This window comes from Coregonus clupeaformis, chromosome 1 (assembly GCF_020615455.1).
Source record: "Coregonus clupeaformis isolate EN_2021a chromosome 1, ASM2061545v1, whole genome shotgun sequence".
NCBI classification, from domain to species: Eukaryota; Metazoa; Chordata; class Actinopteri; order Salmoniformes; family Salmonidae; genus Coregonus; species Coregonus clupeaformis.
The window spans coordinates 12,875,391-12,889,488 of record NC_059192.1 but is presented as its reverse complement, the minus strand read 5'-3'; the positions used below and the strand labels follow the sequence as shown (position 1 = coordinate 12,889,488).

Sequence of the window (14,098 nt, the reverse complement as noted above, 5' to 3'; positions counted from 1 at the left end):
TTTACATATTATGCTTAAATCTCACCCAGTGTCTCTAGCCTTCTGCCGAGGGTGATCAGGCCTCACCAGGAAGTCAGAACAGAGGTCAGAGGTCATTCAACACCATTAAGTGAGTGTTCTTTCCCATTTATTTCCCTGTACTTCAAACTCATTATTTAAAGACATTTTAAACATTCTGTGTACCATGTTTACATTGGGTTTTTCAGCACATTTCTTATTAGGAGAATTTAGATGTATGTAACCTAAATTCGGACAATAGATACTTCAGAAAATGTCATTTGTGTGCCCTTTTTAAGGTGCATCCTTTCTAACCTGTGAAGAACCCACTAAAACCAAATAAGAAGTCCCCACGCAAATAAATAAAATACAGTATTAACACCACTAACAAATATTCATAACAGGTGGGTTGTTTGTGCGTGTGCTGATGGGTGTGTGGTAACACCTAGGGCAAAAACAGACAAATGGCCAGGCCTTACTTGATTGGGAGCTGAGTACCTTAATACGTAATAGAACTGCAGAATTTTACTAACTGCTCTCCCAAGACAACAGCCTCGGAAAACATTTCAAAGGGAGAGATAGGGACACCCCATCCTCTCCTAAAAGAGAAAATAAAAATGTTGTTAGCTTTCACTTTGCCCAATCTTAATCGGCAACTAAAAATTAATTACAGACAAAAGAAAACATGATAACATCTGTTCACAGGGAGGCCACTGTCCTCCCTCCACTCTTTACTGTATAGACTATTACCAAACTCTGTTGGATATTCACTATTTGCTTCACACTCATTAATGTCTACTATTTTAAGATTAATATGCACTAAATCGAGACAGAGCTACATTTTGGCCCATTGTAATCGAAGCAGTGTTATGCAAAATCATTTCTGTCGCCTGTACTGCCCTCAGACGCGGCGGCATTCCTCTCTCCGCTGAGTCTAACGATTTACTCCAGTACATGACTGGTCTCTCTTTTCCCCCATGATTTTGCACAACCACTGCACTACAATGTCCTTCTTACTTATGAACAACATTTTTAATGGTAATTTTAGGTTTGGTAACCCCAATGCTGGCTCTTGACACAATTGCTTTTTAAACTCTACAATTACAATTATTCACAATATGAACTCCACTCTAATTTCTCATGAGGACCCCTCCTCCCTTTCCTCAATTCTATAAAGCTATTTCAGAATAAGACAGAATAAAGTGGCTCACAAGATTTAAAAAAAAAACTAGATTTTCTGAACTTGCAAGGAGTGTTTGGCCGTGCCAATTTTAACTTGTTACCTTTTTGAATCCATTCCCCTGGCATTTCGCATTGATTATCCAACCCCAAAATTGGTTCCACACCCGTTTCAAGTGTAAAATGATCCAGGTATTGTTACTGGTGCTATGGTCAGAGACATGGTTAGTAGTTGGATCGCTTTCCATTCTGCCCCTGTTACCCAGCTAAATGTAATACTTTTTCCTGTCGCAAATTGAGCCTATTGTCAAGCTCCCCTGCCCCGCTGCTCTCAAGAGGGTCTGCTCTGTTCTTTTGTTAATGCGGCAACCGTCTGCATCGCAGCATTCCCTCCAGGAGTGCAGTAGGCTCCAGTACTGCCCTACACTCATTCTTCCAATGACCGATGGTCCCACATCTAAAACAGGGCTCTATCGCCCTGTGCCTTAGCATAGGTTCGCTACCCTTTTCTTTCTGTTTCTTTGTCTTACCTTGGCCGTTTAAACTACTTTTAGTGACTTTCACTGCGTCTGTATTAACCACCCGCACGGCTGCTAAGTGAGCGGAATTAGATTCCACTCTCAAGCTTCTTGCACTTTCATCCCAGTGAGAATGTTGGTCCACTACCCCCGCAATAGCATTGTTGACAACAGGTTTCAAACCTACCATCAAAGCATACGTACAAATTCTATCAATGTACTCACGCACCCACTCTTTTTTGATGCTGAGTACATCTAATAATTTTGGTTCTATCGGTTTTGCTTTTCTATTCATAGAACGCTCACATCAAAACGTTGGTGTAATGTGCTTTAGAATTGTATTTTATGTCATTGTGCCAACTCACAATAGCATCTCTGAATTCTTTATTAGATTGGAATTTTCCGTCAGCAGTGAAGTGCTAACCAATTGTATCCAGTTTACTCAATTTTTCCCATATTTGAGCCAAATTGGTAGAATGCTCATGCTCCTTTTTCAGCGCCTTTCAGTGGCTTTGTTAAACTTTTCTTTCTCTAGCCCCCCTTTAAAGGAAGGATCGGGGCCGCCGGTCACCATTTCAATAGTTATTATTTCGACGCTTCTCCCGACGGTGTCTAGGGTGTTTAGATGCCCTCACCCACGGCTCTAATACACGCCACTTTTAACTATTTTTCCAGGTAGTGATACCCACTTCCCGGAGAGTAGTTAAGATATACAGTTGAAGTCGGAAGTTTACATACACCTTAGCCAAATACATTTAAACTCAGTTTTTCACATTTTCTGACATTTAATCCTAGTAAAGATTCCCTGTCTTAGGTCAGTTAGGATCACCACTTTATTCTAAGAATGTGAAATGTCAGAATAATAGTAGAGAGAATTATTTCTTTCAGCTTTTATTTCTTTCATCACATTCCCAGTGGGTCAGAAGTTTACATACGCTCAATTAGTATTTGGTAGCGTTGCCTTTAAATAGTTTAACTTGGGTCAAACGTTCCGGGTAGCCTTCCACAAGCTTCCCACAATAAGTTGGGTGAAATTTGGCAAATTCCTCCTGACAGAGCTGGTGTAACTGAGTCAGGTTTGTAGGACTCCTTGCTCACACACGCTTTTTCAGTTCTGCCCACACATTTTCTATAGGAGTGAGGTCAGGGCTTTGTGATGGCCACTCCAATACATTTACATTTTAGTCATTTAGCAGACGCTCTTATCCAGAGCGACTTACATGAGCAATTAGGGTTAAGTGCCTTGCTCAAGGGCACATCGACAGATTTGTCACCTAGTCGGCTCTGGGATTAGAACCAGCGACCTTTCGTTTACTGGCACAACGCTGTTAACCACTAAGCTACCTGCCGCCTCAATACCTTGAATTTGTTGTCCTTAAGCCATTTTGCCACAACTTTGGAAGTTTGCTTGGGGTCATTGTCCATTTGGAAGACCCATTTGCGACTAAGCTTTAACTTCCTGACTGATGTCTTGAGATGTTGCTTCAATATATCCACATCATTTTCAATCCTCATGATGCCATCTATTTTGTGAAGTGCACCAGTCCCTCCTGCAGCAAAGCACCCCCACAGCATGATGCTGCCACCCCCATGCTTCATGGTTGTGATGTTGTTCTTCTGCTTGCAAGGGACCCCCTTTTTCCTCCAAACATAACGATGGTCATTATGGCCAAACAGTTCTATTTTTGTTTCATCAGACCAGAGGACATTTCTCCAAAAAGTACGACCTTTGTCCCCATGTGCAGTTACAAACCATAGTCTGGCTTTTTTATGGCGGTTTAGGAGCAGTGGCTTCTTCCTTGATGAGCGGCCTTTCAGGTTATGTCGGTATAGGACTTGTTTTACTGTGGATATAGATACTTTTGTACCTGTTTCCTCCAGCATCTTCACAAGGTCCTTTGCTGTTGTTCTGGGATTGATTTGCACATTTCGCACAAAAGTACGTTCATCTCTAGGAGACGAACGCGTCTCCTTCCTAAGCGGTATGATAGCTGCGTAGTCCCATGGTGTTTATACTTGCGTACTATTGTTTGTACAGATGAAAGTGGTACCTTCAGGCATTTGGAAATTGCTCCCAAGGATGAACCAGACTTGTGGAGGTCTACCATTTTTTTTTTCTGAGGACTTGGCTGATTTCTTTGGATTGTCCAATGATGTCAAGCAAAGACGCACTGCGTTTGAAGGTAGGCCTTGAAATACATCCACAGGTACACCTCCAATTGACTCAAATTATGTCAATTAGCCTATCAGAAGCTTGTAAAGCCATGACATAATTTTCTGGAATATTCCAAGCTGTTTAAAGGCACAGTCAACTTAGTGTATGTAAACTTCTGACCCCACTGGAATTGTGATACAGTGAATTATAAGTGAAATAATCTGTCCGTAAACAATTGTTGGAAAAATTACTTGTGTCATGCACAAAGTAGATGTCCTAACCGACTTGCCAAAACTATAGTTTGTTAACAAGAAATGTGTGGATTGGTTGAAAAACAAGTTTTAATGACTCCAACCTACAGTGAGGGAAAAAAGTATTTGATCCCCTGTTGATTTTGTACGTTTGCCCACTGACAAAGAAATGATCAGTCTATCATTTTAATGGTAGGTTTATTTGAACAGTGAGAGACAGAATAACAACAAAAAAATCCTGAAAATTGCACGTCAAAAATGCTATAAATTGATTTGCATTTTAATGAGGGAAATAAGTATTTGACCCCCTCTCAATCAGAAAGATTTCTGGCTCCCAGGTGTCTTTTATACAGGTAACAAGCTGAGATTAGGAGCACACTCTTAAAGGGTGTGCTCCTAATCTCAGCTTGTTACCTGTATAAAAGACACCTGTCCACAGAAGCAATCAATCAATCAGATTCCAAACTCTCCACCATGGCCAAGACCAAAGAGCTCTCCAAGGATGTCAGGGACAAGATTGTAGACCTACACAAGGCTGGAATGGGCTACAAGACCATCGCCAAGCAGCTTGGTGAGAAGGTGACAACAGTTGGTGTGATTATTCGCAAATGGAAGAAACATGGTGAGGAATCAGCCCAGAACTACACGGGAGGATCTTGTTAATGATCTCAAGGCAGCTGGGACCATAGTCACCAAGAAAACAATTGGTAACACACTACGCCATGAAGGACTGAAATCCTGCAGCGCCCGCAAGGTCCCCCTGCTCAAGAAAGCACATATACAGGCCCGTCTGAAGTTTGCCAATGAACATCTGAATGATTCAGAGGAGAACTGGGTGAAAGTGTTGTGGTCAGATGAGACCAAAATTGAGTTCTTTGGCATCAACACAACTCGCCGTGTTTGGAGGAGGAGGAATGCTGCCTATGACCCCAAGAACACCATCCCCACTGTCAAACATGGAGGTGGAAACATTATGCTTTGGGGGTGTTTTTCTGCTAAGGGGACATGACAACTTCACCGCATCAAAGGGACGATGGACGGGGCCATGTACCGTCAAATCTTGGGTGAGAACCTCCTTCCCTCAGCCAGGGCATTGAAAATGGGTCGTGGATGGGTATTCCAGCATGACAATGACCCAAAACACACGGCCAAGGCAACAAAGGAGTGGCTCAAGAAGAAACACATTAAGGTCCTGGAGTGGCCTAGCCAGTCTCCAGACCTTAATCCCATAGAAAATCTGTGGAGGGAGCTGAAGGTTTGAGTTGCCAAACGTCAGCCTCGAAACCTTAATGACTTGGAGAAGATCTGCAAAGAGGACTGGTGCAAACCTAGTGGCCAACTACAAGAAACGTCTGACCTCTGTGATTGCTAACAAGGGTTTTGCCACCAAGTACTAAGTCATGTTTTGCAGAGGGGTCAAATACTTATTTCCCTCATTAAAATGCAAATCAATTCATAACATTTTTGACATGCGTTTTTCTGTTTTTTTGTTGTTGTTATTCTGTCTCTCACTGTTCAAATAAACCTACCATTAAAATTATAGACTGATCATGTCTTTGTCAGTGGGCAAACGTACAAAATCAGCAGGGGATCAAATACTTTTTTCCCTCACTGTAAGTGTATGTAAACTTCCGACTTCAACTGTAGGTGCCTAATCATTTGGTCACGGGACCTAATACCTTGTATTAAAAACAATACTGAAGTGTCTGCCAATTTTCTACTGCAGAATACAGGAGACCTAATGTCTTATACCAATGTCACACCTCAAATATCACTGTTGTGACAACACACATAACCTAAATTATTTACAGTTGTCTTCCTATTTCCACATAATCTGTCACGGTTCCCCCACCCCAATAGGGCATAAACTGACCTCTCTCCTTATTGCTACTGCTAAAACACACAAATCATTTTCAAACAATGTTCTAATATTCTATTGCTTTTACAACCATGGATGAGGCTCTCCTCCAGAACTTATTGGCAACCTCTATCACCATCCACATTCCAACTCACTGACAATGTTCCATCTTTAAACACAAATATTCTCAGAGATCTCCTATTTCCACTGAATGCACTTCCTTCCTTTGTCCTTCTATGTGGAACACTTCTCTACAACCTACCGTACTAGTACACAAGCATGATAATTTACACACCCCTTTATGGGTCTAGCAGGGAATCAACCCCACTTGGGATTTACCCTCCACAGGGAACACCCTATTCGGGACTTACCCTTCCAAGGACTTACCCTTTCGGGTCTTACCCTTTCGGGACTTACCCTTCCAAAGACCTATCCTCCGCAGGGACCACCCTGTTCGGGACTTACCCTAAATCTACAACCGGTCGTAACACAATGGGACTACTGAATAATCTCAGGCTTTCTAGATCCATATCCTATCATTTGTATTCAGCCTACAACTCTCGACTCCCCAAGATGTCAGAATGAGTAGTAACAGGTGTAGGAATTCTGCCTACCTTGTTTTTATGTGCCGACTCCTGTTCCACTGATTCAGACTCTCCAGTTCGATTATAAATTGTGGTGAATCCTGCCGACAACGCCAACTGTTAGGTTCTGAACAAACTGAGTAAAAACTCAAACGGACAACTAGAAAAAGCTCAAACCAAGTTTATTCACCCACTGGGTCATACAGCTGCAAAGATTAGGCATGATTACACAAGCACATATATTTATTACCTTCTAATATGCGGGGTCAACTCCTTACACATCTAGACAACCATTAAATGTCTGTTGTTAGGCAGGAATTTAATTGGTTCCTCTCACTGGTGTAGTCACAGCCCTGCCTGTTACTAAAACCTTTGTGGGTGTGGAATGTATGTGTGAGATATTACTACAGTAGGAGAGACATTGTGGTGGGCCTCTCTGGCCCCCCTCCCAGAGGTTTCTTCTCACTTCATCTGTTGATTTGACCTCGAGATGCATTCCTCACTCCTCCCTAGTTCCGCAGCCTGCCTGCCTTATTAGAGACTAACAATTACGGTTCACCTCTCTCCTCAGAAACATGGAACAGAATATGAAGCTTCTACTCTCTTTCCATATTCCTAGTTCCCATCTACCCTTCATTGACCCCAACATATACAGTTGAAGTCGGAAGTTTACATACACTTAGGTTGGAGTCATTAAAACTTGTTTTTCAACCACTCCACACATTTCTTTTTAACAAACTATAGTTTTGGCAAGTCGGTTAGGACATCTACTTTGTGCATGACACAAGTAATTTTTCCATCAATTGTTTACGGACAGATTATTTCACTTATAATTCACTGTATCACAATTCCAGTGGGTCAGAAGTTTATATACACTAAGTTGACTGTGCCTTCAAACAGCTTGGAAAATTCCAGAAAATTATGTCATGGCTTTACAAGCTTCTGATAGGCTAATTGACATCATTTGAGTACCTGTGGATGTATTTCAAGGCCTACCTTCAAAATCAGTGCCTCTTTGCTTGACATCATGGGAAAATCGAAAGAAAACAGCCAAGACCTCAGAATTATTTTTGTAGACCTCCACAAGTCTGGTTCATCCTTGGGAGCAATTTCCAAATGCCTGAAGGTACCACGTTCATCTGTACAAATAATAGTACGCAAGTATAAACACCATGGGACCACGCAGCCGTCATACCGCTCAGGAAGGAGACTCATTCTGTCTCCTAGAGATGAATGTACTTTGGTGCGAAAAGTGCAAATCAATCCCAGAACAACAGCAAAGGACCTTGTGAAGATGCTGGAGGAAACAGGTACAAAAGTATCTATATCCAGAGTAAAACTAGTCCTATATCGACATAACCTGAAAGGCCGCTCAGCAAGGAAGAAGCCACTGCTCCAAAACCACCATATAAATGCCAGACTACTGTTTGCAACTGCACATGGGGACAAAGATCTTACTTTTTGGAGGAATGTCCTCTGGGCTGATGAAACAAAAATAGAGAACTGTTTGGCCATAATGACCATCGTTATGTTTGGAGGAAAAAGTGGGTGCCTTGCAAGCAGAAGAACACCATCCCAACCGTGAAGCACGGGGGTGGCAGCATCATGCTGTGTGGGTGCTTTGCTGCAGGAGGGACTGGTGCACTTCACAAAATAGATGGCATCATGAGGAAGGAAAATTATGTGGATATATTGAAGCAACATCTCAAGACATCAGTCAGGAAGTTAAAGCTTGGTCGCAAATGGGTCTTCCAAATGGACAATGACCCCAAGTATACTTCCAAAATTGTGGCAAAATGGCTTAAGGACAACAGTCAAGGTATTGGAGTGACCATCACAAAGCCCTGACCTCAATCCTATAGAAAATGTATGGGCAGAACTGAAAAAGCGTGTGCGAGCAAGGAGGCCTACAAACCTGACTCAGTTACACCAGCTCTGTCAGGAGGAATGGGCCAAAATTCACCCAACTTATTGTGGAAAGCTTGTGGAAGGCTACCCGAAACGTTTGACCCAAGTTAAACAATTTAAAGGCATTGCTACCAAATACTAATTGAGTGTATGTTAACTTCTGACCCACTGGGAATGTGATGAAAGAAATAAAAGCTGAAAGAAATAATTATCTCTAGTATTATTCTGACATTTCACATTCTTAAAATAAAGTGGTGATCCTAACTGACCTAAGACAGGGAATTTTTACTAGGATTAAATGTCAGGAATTGTGAAAAACTGAGTTTAAATGTATTTGGCTAAGGTGTATGTAATCTTCCGACTTCTGTACATTCCTTATACATGTAAAGTAATTAATGCATTCTGGTATGGGAACATGAATCAGTACATTTCAAGCTAGAGTCTAACACTAGCTAGCTAGCTAACTTAGCTGGTTCATTGTTGCCCATGCAAGGAAGTTAGGCTAGCAAGCATTTTAGCTAGGTAGCCTATGACAACAACTAAAAGTGTACTGTATGACAGAGCCGACTGTTTTGCCAACATGAAAGAGAGGAGGATGACATTGGCGTTCAACTAGTCTACAAGTAGGGTGAATAATTGTTTGTTTTACTTGCGCATGTTGCACACACAGACAGACAGAAATCAGTACCATGGACAGCCGCATTATATTTAGCAACATTGAATGGACTAAATCCTTTTGGATATCTTTAAGTTGGTTTTCACTGTAAAACTAAGTATATATAGCCTAGTTGATTTGATGATGTTTAAGTTGAAATGGTGCTGGAATAGCAGAGGCAGTGCTCCAGTGCTCAGTAGTTGATTAGTAAACTGTCGAAAACATTAACCTGCTTGACCATGCTGTAGGTCATGTAACTGTTTGTTACATGCAATATTTTCTTCGTGGACTTCATTGGACAGAGGTTGCTCTCCGTTTTTGTGATGAAACAAACGTATGTGTAGTTGAATTTATTCCGCCACTATGTGACTGTTGTCTTTTTGTTGTCACAGGCTTATTGTGCTCTATAACGAATGGGTTATAGAGCAAACAACGCAATTATCACAACATAGGTTGTAATATGGCTTTTTTTCTGTCTTGGCTGTAATATTGCTTTTTTTCTGGCTTGGCTTGGCTTCCTCAGTGACTTTACCCACGCACCGCTACTGGTAATGGACGCCCAGAACACAGTCACACACATGGTCACACACTTTGGCAAATACATTTCTATTAACACTTGCATACTGGCACACATACTGGCATACATTTGATTCTATTATGCTAAATTATATGGCATGGCTGGTTGCTGATAGGTGCTTAAGAACACACACATAATTTCAAACTCTCTAAACAGAATCCCTCTGTAATCAATGTGACAGATTTTATAATGACTGTTGAATGCATCAGAAAGCGAAGCATCACGACAGATCCATATGGTTTAATGTCAACCCACTCATGAATGATCCATTCAACTCATATCAGACTACTGGATGAGCAACCAAAGAGTAAGATAGAAACATGTCTCAGGTTATTAGGTTTCCATTTGACACCAACATTGCTGTTTATCATGAGGTCCATGATATTATATTATAAATATTATAAAACATTAACAACATTGACTGGTCTCTGTTTCTGTTTCTGTTTCTCTTTCTCTCTTTCCCTCCCTCCCTCCCTCCCTCTCTCCCTCCCTCCCTCCCTTCCTTCCTTCCTTCCTTCCTTCCTTCCTTCCTTCCTTCCTTCCTTCCTTCCTTCCTTCCTTCCTTCCTTCCTTCCTTCCTTCCTTCCTTCCTTCCTTCCTTCCTTCCTTCCTCCCTCCCCTCTCCAGCCCGTGAGGACTACGTAGCAACCTTTAAGGGGTCAGAGTATTTCTGCTTTGACCTGTCTCCCAGCCCCATCCAGTCCTCTAGTGATGAGATCACCCTGAGCTTTAAGACCCTGCAGAGGAACGGCCTAATGCTCCACACGGGCAAGTCAGCCGACTACGTCAACCTGGCCTTAAAGAACGGGGCCGTGTCACTGGTCATCAACCTGGGGTCCGGGGCCTTCGAGGCCCTGGTGGAGCCGGTTAACGGGAAGTTTAACGATAACTCCTGGCACGATGTCAAGGTCACGCGCAACCTGAGACAGGTAACCTGACAACTGCAGGGGAGGGGCGAGATGAAGGGAGAGGGGGTTATAGGGAGAGTGGGTTATAGAAACGGGGTTATAGGGAGAGTAGGTTATAGAAAGAGGGGGTTATAGGGAGAGTGGGTTATAGAAAGAGGGGGTTATAGGGAGAGGGGGTTATAGAAAGAGGGGGTTATAGAGAGAGGGGGTTATAGAGGGGGGATTATAGGGAGAAAGAGAAAGGGATAAAGAGGGTGAGAGAGGGAACGACAGGCAGCGAGAAAGAGGGTGTATTTGTCTTAAACTCACTGTGTGTGTGTGTGTGTTAGCGTCAGGGCTGGGGGCACTATGGTGCTCCTAACTGTAGTCTTCTGCTGTTTGCCTGTGTGCACCAACCACTAACTACTAACTACTTACTAACCTGATAGTAATACTAACTAACCTCCATCCATGGAATGTGTCATACTACTAACCTGTTGCCTTCTCCTAGCCTTTTCCACTCCTCTCTAACCTCCACTGGCCTTCTACCTTTTCTTTGTCCTTTACGGATGTTGTTCTGTTCACACTTTTTGCTTTCCTTCCTCCCCCTCTCCACAAAGCACTCAGGCATTGGACACGCTATGGTAAACAAACTCCATTGTTTGGTAGATATAATTCTAATCCTTTCCTAGTTTCGGTTACTCTATTATTTTCTGAGCCGTAGAACAACTAAAACTATACTAGAACAGGATGACGGCGGTTGGTACTCTACGATTAACAATCCCTCCTCCTAGCCACACTCTTTTTTTCGACCTTTCCTTTTACCTTTTCCCGACGTTCACCCCATTTTCCCCGTGGTTGACATGTAGGCGTCCTGATTGGCTCATTCCTCAGCTGCACGCAATTGGCCACTCCACCTGCATGGTGCAACTTTAGTTCCTGCCTCTCTGGTTTGTCTATTAGACAACGAGACAGAGGCCAACCTCCTTCCCCCTTTTTAATTTTCTCCTATTCTATTTCTCCATTCCTCCTCTGCATGCTGTCCATCCTGCTGCTGAGCCCTGGCTCTTCTGTTGTTGTTTTGTTTTGTTGTTCCTATCTTCCTCCCGCAGTTGACTGCATGCAGCGAGAGGCGGCAGCATGTGTGTGGAATGACTAACCCATTTAACACTGTGTGTGTGAGTCAGTGTATGTGTCACATCATTCAGACCTGCTAATCTGACTAACTCCCCACTCCACACGCACACATACACACACTCTAACCCATAGCCCCTACCCCTCACAAACTCCAAACCTCAACACTATCATCACTACTAGCATCTTGTTTATCACTAAACTCAACACTACTAACAGCATTAACAACATTTACTATCAGAATACTAACTACTACCTAACACACTAACAGATTGTGGCTGCTGAGCCTCTGTTGAGGCCTTGCTAACACATGCCTGATTAACCACATTAGCTACTTGTGTTAATGCTATATAGTCAGGGTAATCCTGGTTAGCTACTTATGCTAATGCTATATAGCCAGGGTAATCCTGGTTAGGTACTTATGCTAATGCTATATAGCCAGGGTAATCCTGGTTAGGTACTTATGCTAATGCTATATAGCCAGGGTAATCCTGGTTAGGTACTTATGCTAATGAAATATAGCCAGGGTAATCCTTGTTAGCTACTGATGCCTAAGCTAGCTACAGCCTGAGCTGACTACACATGTTACTGTAAACTACTCGGTGGGTTAGCCATTGTTGCTAATGAACTAGTCAACATCAAGCTTGTTTGCGTTTTATAGAACCAATGTTTATTCCTTTGGTTGTTCTCATGGCAGATCGATTACGAAGGTCCAAATGTGTTGTGGATCCACTGACAGAGAAGACTGAGTGCTGCTTTTCTTTAGGTTAAATATTTCCATAAGAAGTTAAAATTCACAATAGGGAACATTGATTTGGGGTCAAATTCCGCCCTCCCGTTGCACCGAGTGAACTGAATACACCTACTCTCTTTCCTTGTGCGCGTGGTGATATTAAGGCAGAACAGCAGAGAATTTATGCTTTTTGAGGTCTTCAGAGTGGAGATTCGGAAGTGAGGCAATGAATCTACAAGAAACACCTCCCCCAATTTGCCAAACCACCATTGTCTGTGTATGGAATGGGGAGTTCCAATTTCCCTCCATGCAATGCTCCACGCAATAGATTCAGCAAGAAGCATAAATTGCCTATTAGTCAGCTAATGTTAACTAGCTGTATAAGCTAATACCATAGCTGGCAAAATAATGAACGTAGCTAGCTAGCTTTTAGCTAAATATTTGCATTGACTGGTAGGAGGCATATTGCCACGAGGAAATAAATGTAGGGGTGAAGGTCACCCCCCAGGGCAGAATGTAGATGCATAGCATCTTGTCCATGATGCCCTGGGGGCAGAGAACTTGGTAAAATTGGTTAAATGGTTTAAGGCCACGATGTTGTAGTACTCGACTCCAGGATTCGACGATTTCCATGACTTGGAGCTCGGCCAGTGTTGACTTGAATTTGGACTCAGGTAAAGTCTCTCCCTTGCATAACATGTATATCCCGTGCAATGTCCTAGCTACAAATCAAATCAAAGTCTATTGGTCACGTACACAGATCTGCAGATGTTATTGCAGGTGCAGCAAAATGCTTGTGTTTCTAGCTCCAACAGTGCAGTAGTACCTAGCAATAATTTTAAAATAAACTATACACACATAATCCAGATTTTTTTTTTTTTTAAGAAAAAAATTAAGAAATGTCAAAATGAGCAATGTCAGAGTCTGGAATATAAATGTACATGTAAATGATGGTGTCTATAGACAGTATGGACAGTATATGAATAGAAAAGGTTTGTACATCAGTAGTTATATGGGATGAGTCATGACTAGAATACAGTATATACATACAGTGCCTTCGAGAAAGTATTCATACCCCTTGACTTATTCCATATTGAAAATCTGTGGAAAGACTTGAAGATTGCTGTTTACTGCAGAATAATGGGAAAAAATCCCCAAATCCAGATTTGCAAAGCTGATACAGACATGCCCAAGACGACTCAAAGCTGTAATTGCCGTCAAAGGTGCTTCTACAAAGTATTGACTTAGGGGTGTGAATAGTTATGTAAATGAGATATGTATGTACAGTGGGGAGAACAAGTATTTGATACACTGCCGATTTTGCAGGTTTTCCTACTTACAAAGCATGTAGAGGTCTGTAATTGTTATCATAGGTACACTTCAACTGTGAGAGACGGAATCTAAAACAAAAATCCAGAAAATCACATTGTATGATTTTTAAGTAATTAATTTGCATTTTATTGCATGACATAAGTATTTGATCACCTACCAACCAGTAAGAATTCCGGCTCTCACAGACCTGTTCGTTTTTCTTTAAGAAGCCCTCCTGTTCTCCACTCATTACCTCTATTAACTGCACCTGTTTGAACTCGTTACATGTATAAAAGACACCTGTCCACACACTCAATCAAACTGACTCCAACCTCTCCACAATGGCCAAGA

The 14,098-nt window shown here is 42.1% G+C and overlaps 1 protein-coding gene across 25 annotated transcripts in view; it reads left to right on the top strand.

Moving 5' to 3' along the window:
* Positions 1–14,098, top strand: part of LOC121531048 (neurexin-1a-like) — a 99,393-nt gene that overhangs the window by 29,715 nt on the left and 55,580 nt on the right. For 17 of the 25 annotated variants that reach the window (XM_041837585.2, XM_041837081.2, XM_041836834.2 and 14 more), the window contains 2 exons: positions 10,310–10,611; positions 11,190–11,213. In XM_041837585.2, coding sequence (XP_041693519.1) covers positions 10,310–10,611; positions 11,190–11,213 — 326 coding nt within the window. The remainder of the gene's footprint in view (positions 1–10,309; positions 10,612–11,189; positions 11,214–14,098) is intronic. The other 8 variants (XM_041837662.2, XM_041837499.2, XM_041837415.2 and 5 more) reach the window with 1 other exon arrangement.